This window comes from Opisthocomus hoazin, chromosome 1, assembly GCF_030867145.1.
Source record: "Opisthocomus hoazin isolate bOpiHoa1 chromosome 1, bOpiHoa1.hap1, whole genome shotgun sequence".
Classification (NCBI taxonomy): domain Eukaryota; kingdom Metazoa; phylum Chordata; class Aves; order Opisthocomiformes; family Opisthocomidae; genus Opisthocomus; species Opisthocomus hoazin.
In genome coordinates, this window is record NC_134414.1 from 2404975 (window position 1) to 2413454 (window position 8480).

The 8480-nt window shown below is 55.4% G+C and overlaps 2 protein-coding genes across 2 annotated transcripts; both read right to left on the reverse strand.

Moving 5' to 3' along the window:
• Nucleotides 1-1074: 1074 nt before the first annotated feature.
• On the reverse strand, nt 1075-2862 carry LOC104339463 (hemoglobin subunit epsilon). Its single transcript, XM_009945620.2, has 3 exons — nt 2739-2862; nt 2407-2629; nt 1075-1217 (listed from the first exon to the last, which is right to left on the reverse strand). Exons 1-3 carry the CDS (start codon nt 2828-2830, stop codon nt 1089-1091), a joined length of 444 nt encoding a protein of 147 aa, XP_009943922.1. The 5' UTR covers nt 2831-2862; the 3' UTR covers nt 1075-1088.
• Nucleotides 2863-6233: 3371 nt separating this feature from the next.
• Nucleotides 6234-7922, reverse strand: LOC104339464 (hemoglobin subunit beta). Its single transcript, XM_009945621.2, has 3 exons — nt 7737-7922; nt 7400-7622; nt 6234-6469 (listed from the first exon to the last, which is right to left on the reverse strand). The coding sequence occupies exons 1-3, from the start codon at nt 7826-7828 to the stop codon at nt 6341-6343; spliced, it is 444 nt and encodes a 147-aa protein (XP_009943923.1). The 5' UTR covers nt 7829-7922; the 3' UTR covers nt 6234-6340.
• Between the last annotated feature and the right edge of the window lie 558 nt (nt 7923-8480).

The following is an 8480-nucleotide window of genomic DNA, read 5'->3' on the forward strand; positions in this document are numbered from 1 at the left end:
AGAGAGTCCAGCAGAGGGCTACAAGGATGGTGAGGGGACTGGAGCATCTCTGCTACGAGGAGAGGCTGAGGGAGCTGGGCTTGTTCAGCCTGGAGAAGAGAAGGCTGAGAGGGGACCTTCAAAATGCCTCTAAATATCTGCAGGGGGGGGGGTCAGGAGGATGGGGCCAGACTCTTTCCAGTGGTGCCCAGCGACAGGACAAGGGGCAACGGGCACAAACTGGAGCAGAGGAAGCTCCAGCTGAAGATGAGGAAGAACTTCTTCCCTCTGAGGGTGACGGAGCCCTGGCCCAGGCTGCCCAGGGAGGCTGTGGAGTCTCCTTCTCTGGAGATATTCCAGCCCCGCCTGGACGCGGTGCTGTGCAGCTGCTGTGGGTGACCCTGCTTGGGCAGGGGGTTGGGCTGGGTGACCCACAGAGGTCCCTTCCAACCCCTACCATTCTGTGATTCTGTGATTCTGTGTGACATCTCCTGAACCTTAAAGAGTCAGACATCAAAGGCTTTCTCCTTTCTCAGCTGTATCAGCTGCTTTAAAAGGAGATCCTGCGTCCCCATCCCTAGGGCAGGGCAAGGCAGATGCCACCTCCCTGAGAGCAGCAGCGGCTTGGCTGGGAGCTCTGTGCTCTGCATGATGCCGTCTTCACCTTGTTTCCCGTTAACCGAGAGCTGGGGGAACAGATGTGGGTTCTTTGAAACCCCTCATTACTCCCGTGACCCTCTCTGCAACACTCCCTGGCGTCAGGGCCATTTACTGACATGCTGCAGACATTTTGCATGGGTTTTCTCTTCACAGACCCCCACGCATGCACTGGCAGGGAGCGCACATGAGAGAGCACTGCAGACCTGTCTGGAAGAGCCCCTAGAAACCAGAAGCACACCCACGCGTGGATGGCATCACCTTCCCCAGCACAAACTCCCCTGGCCCCCCCTCCTACCCCAGCACAGAGACAGGGAGACTCTGCAGACATGGTGCTAGGTGACATTTATTTGGTGGTTACAGCCCACCAACACCCAAAGGGCATCTCCTTGTGCTCCGAGGTGCTTGTGGTGGGGCAGGGACTCTTCCTCGCACGGCTGGTCCAGGGATGCTCAGTGGTACTTGCGGGCCAGAGCGTGAGCCACGACACCGACCAGCTTTTGCCAGGCAAACTGGCAAGCAGGGGTGAAATCCCTGGCAAAGTGGGAAGCCAGGACAATGATTAAGATGTCTCCAAGGAGCTGGAGGAGAAAGAGGAACACAGACAGGGTTAGTGCTGCTCGAACCGTTGGGCTGCAGCAGACCACGGAGCAGGGACCTGACATCCCTGGGGCTGGGACTGAGCTGTTGGACCCACAATCTCTCAAGGAGCACTTACTGCACACAACTCCACCAACCCCACCCTGTCCTGCCATGTCTTCAGCTCTAAACAGCTTCTTCCTCTATGCAAGCTCTCCGTCTCCCTGGTTTTCCTGCTTCAGATTTCCCTCTGGTTTCAGTTCCGCCACCGTCTCCTTCCCATCCTGCCCCAGACTCCACCCTGCAACCCACAGGCTGAATTTCCTTTCTTCTGACTTCTCCCTGAGGCTGAAATCCCTTCCTGAAAGGACTCTCCCCCCTCCTCTTCCTCCTCAGCCCCCCTGTCCCATCTGAGTGATGCAGGGCTGGTTACTGGCTCACTCCCTGTTCCCTGGGACTGTTACAACAAAATCCTCAGTCTTTCCAGAAAAAGCTCTGGGTTTTGGGAAAACAATAATTGCTTCATGGGTTAATTAAAAAAAAAAGACAAAAAATAAAGAGAGAGAGAATGCAAGAAAGAACCTTGAAACTGTTTGCCCCTATTTTTGGGATGCTAAAGCAATGTGGCCTGAGACCCACCCTGCAAAATGCTGGCGTTTTTTTATTTTTCTCTTTAGATATAAATGAAGAAAAGGATACATTTTTATTTAAAACCGTGAGAGGAGCAAGGAGTGTCCCATCCAGTCAGGCAGCTTGTGCTGGACATGGCAGAAACCTGCTCTTTTGTTTTTGAGCAGGTTTGCTGCTTGTCTTGCTATAGGACCTGTGCTTCCATCAAATGCTCTGCTTACCTTCCCTCCACCTCAGACTCCTCCAGCCCATGCTGCTCCTCCTCCTGGGTTTGTTTCTTTTGTCCCCATCCCCAGTGTCAATCTCCCAACACCTTCTCCTCCCCGTTGCTGTGCTGGTACCAAAAATGGGACTTTTTACTGTGAAAGTCACCCACACTCTTGCTAAGAGTACTGGACAAGCTATCATCTCAGTTGGGTACTACACAAGGACTCTGCCTCCACCAGCCAAAGAAAATACCCCTAGACAGCGTTGTTGGAGGCAATATCCCCACTTTCAAAGCAGAACCTGACTTTCCCCACACTACGTAGGGAAGGGGCTGGAACTACAAACACGGCTCACCCTGAAATTCTCGGGGTCCACATGCAGCTTGTCGCAGTGAAGCTCAGACAGCTTGGAGTAGGTCGATTTAATGTTATCCAGGTTCTTCACGGCTTCCCCAAAAGAGGTGAGCACTTTCCTGCCATGGGCACGGACCCTGGGGTTGCCGGTGATGGCGGTGGGGCTGGAGAGGTTCCCGAATGAAGCGAAGAACCTCTGGGTCCAGGGGTAGACAATCAGCAGCCTGGGGAGAGACGGACACAAGCAAAGACACCATCAACTCTCCCAAATGCAATTGCCACATTTTCTTCATCCAGGGTGCAGCTGAGCAGATGCCCAGGAGATGGACCTACCTGGCCAGGGCCTCGGCACCGCATTCCTCCACGTTGACCTTGCTCCAGACACTGGTGATGAGCTGCTTCTCCTCGGCTGTCCAGTGCACCATGGTGGCAGGAGGCTTTGCTCAGAGCTGCGGAAGGACACAGACCCCGTAGCTGAGCTGCAGACCCCACGGAGGCTTTTATCCACAGCTGGCAGCTCCTCCCCGTCCTGTGCCGCGGGGTCATTGGCTGGGGCCGGGGTGGGGGTCCGCGCCGGTGGGGGAGCAGAAGGGGATGACCAGGGTGTGGCACGCTGAGAAGGGGCCCCTGGTTATCCTGAGTTCAAGAGCTTTATCCATTCCCCACTGTGCAGGAGGTTCTCCATTTTGCCTACCAGGCGTGGGCCCCTTTGCAGAGCAAGGGCTGCACAAGCCGCTGTGCAACTGTAGATCACGATTTAACAAGTGGCCTCAAGTTGCATCAGGGGAGGTTCAGACTGGATGTTAGGAAGAATTTCTTTCCTGAAAGAGTGGTCAGGCATTGGAATAGGCTGCCCAGGGCAGTGGTGGAGTCCCCATCCCTGGAGGGGTTCGAAAAACTTGTAGGTATTGCACTTGGGGACATGGTTTAGCAGGCATGGTGGTGTTTGGGTGACGGTTGGACTTGACCTTAGTGGTCTTTTCCAGCCTTTATGATTCTGTGATTCTATGTGTGCATGGGACTCAGTGGGCCACGAGCCATGCGCCTTGGCTCTCCCAGGTGCTGGACTCTGCCTTGCCTCAGCCTCCATCAGCAAAATGACGAATGTCCCTGCCAAACCTTAACCCCAGCTCTAACCCTAAAACAAAATGCAGCCCACGGCAGAGCAACCCAGAGGAGTTTGGACCAGCAAACCGTGCAGACACCTGAGCTGCAGGAAGACTCCAGGCTCCTTGCACCACCAGGAGATGTGAGCGATGCTGGAAATCTGTGTTGACCCCATTGTCCTCCTCCTGTAACAGAACTTCACCTGCTTGGTTTACTTGTCCCTTTTGGAGCAGGAAGAAACTTGCTCAGATGTTCTCCCCTCAGATGTAGAAAGACTAGCCAGATGCCATGCTGCTGGACGGGGAGCAATGATCCAACAGGATCACCCTTTTCATCCCATTCCTGTTTTCATCCGCCTCCATACGGCACAAGCGAAATGGGATTTGAACAGAAGGTTTGCCACCGTGGGATCTGCTGTGGGCTCAAACAGCAGCAAAAGCTCAGCACAGGGATGTCACAGAATCACAGAATCACAGAATCACAGAATGGTAGGATTTGGAAGGGACCTCTGTGGGTCATCTAGTCCAACCCCCCTGCAGAAGCAGGGTCACCTACAGTAGGCTGCACAGGACCTTGTCCAGGCGTGTCTTGAATATCTCCAGAGAAGGAGACTCCACAACCTCCCTGTCCATCCTGAGGGGACCCCAGGGCCTTTCCCTTCTGAACCTGCCCTGGCAAGGCTGACGTATTTCACATTTTCCCCCAAGCTCATCCAGGCTGCGCCCAGGCTTCTCTGGCAGGAGGACGTGTTTGGACTTTGTGTGAGTTTCTCCCCTGGGACACCCCCGAGCACACTGGGGGTGATGCACCCTCCCCAGAAGCAATGCCCCTGCACAGGAATTGTGTGTGTGTGGGGCCTCTCCTGTTTTCTTTTCTGCGTAAAACCCCAAGAAACACAGCCTTGGTGAAGGCACAGGGGCTGTGAGCCTGATGCTAAGGCACCCGGGGCAATACGCTGTCTTCCCGTTGTTTTCCATGGGATTTGGATCGGGCTAGGTCAGAGGCACAGGGTTTTGTTGTTGCGGTGGGTGGGATGGCTAGCATCAGGCTAAGAGGTGGGCTGTTTGGATGGCCAGGCTGCAGCAGAGCTACGGAGCTGACCAGGCTCCTCTCCAGACACCTGGACTTGCCTTCCTCCATGGACCACCTTCTGCTAAGTGTCTTCCTGGCCTTTTATTGAAAAGAAGAATGGGAGGAAAATTATTTAAAAGAAAGAAAATACCGAGGGAGTTTTATACAGCCTGATGATATCACTTTCCTCCTTTAGTTGTAGATTTTTTTTTTCAGCTGAATAGGGATGAATAATCTTCATTAGAGTTGCCTGCATCTGCCTTTTCTCAAGAAAATTTAGTGCTGGCGTGCTGGAGCACAGTGATAAATACAGCCAAGCACTGCCTGGGTGGATGCACGGGGTAGAAGAGTGCCCACCCTCCCACATCGCCTTATCGGCCCCTCCAGGTCCCTGCTCCCGGGAAGGGGTACCCCAGCAGGAACCCCAGCAGGAGGGCTACAAAGATGATTAGGGGACTGGAGCATCTCTCCTATGAGGAGAGGCTGAGGGAGCTGGGCTTGGTCAGCCTGGAGAAGAGAAGGCTGAGAGGGGACCTTATAAATGCCTACAAATATCTGAAGGGTGGGTGCCAGGAGGATGGGGCCAAGCTCTTTTCAGTGGTGCCCAGCGACAGGACAAGGGGCAACGGGCACAAACTGAGGCACAGGAAGTTCCGTCTGAACCCGAGGAAGAACTTCTTCCCTCTGAGGGTGCCGGAGCCCTGGCCCAGGCTGCCCAGGGAGGCTGTGGAGTCTCCTTTTCCGGAGATATTCCAGCCCCGCCTGGACAAGGTCCTGTGCAGCCTGCTCTGGGTGACCCTGCTTGGGCAGGGGGTTGGGCTGGGGGACCCACAGAGGTCCCTGCCAACCCCTACTATTCTGTGATTCTGTGATTCTGTGATAAATAGCTGTGCCCTCTTTCCCCCCTTTAAAAATTAAGCATGCCCCTTCAGCTAACCGTTGCTTTCACTGCATCATCCTCAGTGCAGACAAGGCAGAAGGTGCTTCCCGTGCCAAGGACAAACTCTACCCTGGAGACTCCTGCTCTGCAGACACTTGGACACCTGAAACGCTCCGCGTGCACGGTGTATCGATCGATACGTCCAGAAAATTAAGAATAGTCGCCGCGATTAGCCGGATCGGCCCCCCCCCCCCCTAATTGCAGAATGGGCGGCACAGGGTGAAAAAGCAGCACATAAACAAAGTCTGGACAGGTCTTGATAGCGAAATGTTTATCTGAAACCTACCCCCACCCAGCTGTCTGCTTGGCCAGTATGAGTCAGCTAATTTCTTGTAGGCTTTATGCCAGGAACCAGCCAGGGTAGATTAATGTCTTCACTTTGTTTATCCCCCCTAAAAAACATGAATCCTCCAAGTTCCCCTTGCCTGTCAGAAAATACGTAGGTTTCGCAGTAAAATACCGACGAGTTCCTCAACGCAGACTTCCTAGTGCGTGACCACAGAGGTAGCTGGGCTGTATCTACCCGGCGCTCCGAAAGTACGATTTCCAGAGGTAAACCCCCCCAGAAACACGCAGAACAAAGGGAGGTGGCATTTTCTGGGAGCAAAATGTCCCCCCTGCTCAACCTTACACCCCCAGCCCACCTGCAGGTGCCCCAGGTCCCCGTCCCCCCATCCCCTCCAGCCTCTCAGGGACACACGGACTCAGCGGAGACTTCACAGGGTGACCTTTATTCGGCTGTTACAACTTGGCATCTCCAGAGCAGCGTGCAGGACGCGCGGCTGGAGGATGCTGCCGGGGCTTTCCTGCCGATGCTTTAGTGGTACTTGCGGGCCAGAGCGTGGGCCACCACACGGACCAGCTTCTGCCAGGCAGCCTGGCAGTCGGGAGTGAAGTCCTTGGCGAAGTGGGCAGCCAGGACGATGACCAGGATGTCACCCAGGAGCTGTGGGGACAAGAGCACCCTCAGGTTAGCAATGCCCAGGAACCTGAGGATCCCCATGCAACCACCCACATTAGGCCCAGGGAAACCTCTCGGCATTTTGTAGTCTTAAAAATATTCCTGGAGTCCTTTTAAAGATGTACCTTAAACTTGTTCTCTGCCCTTACTCTAAAGATTCAGGTTCTGCTACTGCTGTGGGAAGCGTAACCAAAAATTCTCCGGAAATCTGGTTGATTAAATTTTTCCTTCTCCCTTCTGGCTTCATTCGGGAGTTTCTCCCAAGCAGAAGACATAGCTGAGCATCTGCTGCGGGGCATGCAGCCAGCACTTGGCTCTGCAAAGTGCCCTGGCATGAACAACAAGCTCGTGCTGACATGGGGAGGGGAACTCTGCCAGCCCCAGTGACAAATGTCGGGGTTACTTCCCCACTGGGAAGCTCTCGGCTACAGAGATGAGGAGCCAAAGTTTTCTCTCCCTCTAGCTCCCATTCCTCTTTTGCTTTTGGCATCTAGCCACCATCTCTTGCTCCTTGCTCCTCTCTCCTTTCTCCTCCGTGCCAAGCTTCACCCTTGCTCCTTTGCTTTCCCCTTGGCTCAGACCTCTTCCTGCTCAACAACCGCCTTTGCTTTACTCTCCCCCTCCCTTTCCGCACTGAAACCACCTCCTCGCCGCCCTCCCATCTCCCCTGCATCCTCGCTTGCACCCTCCAGACGGCCTCTCCGTAACCATCACCCCTCAGCCCCATCGGTGCTTCCTCACCAAGCTGCAGGTTGGTCCCTTCCCTCTCCATCCCTCTCCTGCATCTCCCCCTTGCCCCGACCACCAGCCCCTCTTCCTCCTTCACCGGCGTGTCTAGAGTAAATCCCTCACACGGTGGGGCTCGGGGTTAGGGGATAAACTGCCTGGAGAGATGCAGTGGGGAAGACAGCTCACCCTGAAGTTCTCGGGATCCACGTGCAGCTTGTCGCAGTGCAGCTCGGACAGCTGGGCGAAGGTGTTCTTGATGTTGTCCAGGTTCTTCACGGCTTCCCCGAAGGAGGTGAGCACTTTCTTTCCATGGGCGCGGACCATGGGGTTGCCGAGAATGGCAGTGGCACTGGAGAGGTTCCCAAAGGATGCAAAGAACCTCTGGGTCCAGGGGTAGACAATCAGCAGCCTGCGGAGAGACGGAGGGACACGAGCAGACACACAGACACGTTAATGCTCCTGTGATTGGAGTGGTTTCTCTGTCCAGGGTGTAGCGGAGGAGATGCCCAGGAGATGGACCTACCTGCCCAGGGCCTCAGCACCGCAGTCGGCCACATTGACCTTGCTCCAGAGGCCGGTGATGAGCTGCTTCTCCTCAGCTGTCCAGTGCACCATGGTGTCGGGCGGAAGGGTAGCGTGTGGCTGCCGGCGGGTATGGAGGAAGTCTTGGCTCTTGCTCCCAGTGGGATCGCACGCTGGTGAGCGGCTCTCCCCGTCCCCAATTTATACGCCATGCTGGGCCCCTCCTCTTCCCCGTGCACCCCTCCATTGGCTGGGTCCCCGGGGGGGGGCCCGCAGCCCTGGCACCCCAGGGAGGGGACGTGGTGTCAGGGTGGGGCCCCAGGGCAAGGTGCCCAGGTCCACCCCCGGGACGGGCTGGTGGGCTGCCCTCCCCCTGTCTTTGATTTCCAGCTCTGCAGCTCCCTGCTGAAGGGTGGCATTTATCTCCGTGCGATGTCCGAGCACGGCGCCGCGCGAGTCCCACGTAGGAAGCTGAGTGCGAGGCTTGGTTCCCCTAGGATATCGTAGACCATGGTGGGCATCGTGGCTGCGAAGCAGAAGACTTGGACTTGGGGCTGTCGGATCCTCCCTCTGAATGCACCAGCGGTGTGAAACGGTTTCTCTTTGTCCCCTTGCAGGACCTCTCAGGCTTTGGGTTCTCCTTGTTCTTTCTTATCAGTTATTTAATTTTGCTAACTTTAGGGTAACACTACGAAAACCATGAGCAGTGGCTTGCAGTCAGAGAGATCCCTGTCCCAGAGAGCCT

Bases quoted from the DNA above. Each gene is read 5' to 3' on its own strand.
- LOC104339463 (XM_009945620.2), bottom strand. From the start codon at position 2,830: ATGGTGCACTGGACAGCCGAGGAGAAGCAGCTCATCACCAGTGTCTGG. The intron at 2,630-2,738 runs GTAGGTCCATCT...GTCTCTCCCCAG, and splicing joins GGTGCCGAGGCCCTGGCCAG to GCTGCTGATTGTCTACCCCT. The intron at 1,218-2,406 runs GTGAGCCGTGTT...TTTCTCCTCCAG, and splicing joins TGGACCCCGAGAATTTCAGG to CTCCTTGGAGACATCTTAAT.
- LOC104339464 (XM_009945621.2), bottom strand. From the start codon at position 7,828: ATGGTGCACTGGACAGCTGAGGAGAAGCAGCTCATCACCGGCCTCTGG. The intron at 7,623-7,736 runs GTAGGTCCATCT...GTCTCTCCGCAG, and splicing joins GGTGCTGAGGCCCTGGGCAG to GCTGCTGATTGTCTACCCCT. The intron at 6,470-7,399 runs GTGAGCTGTCTT...TTGTCCCCACAG, and splicing joins TGGATCCCGAGAACTTCAGG to CTCCTGGGTGACATCCTGGT.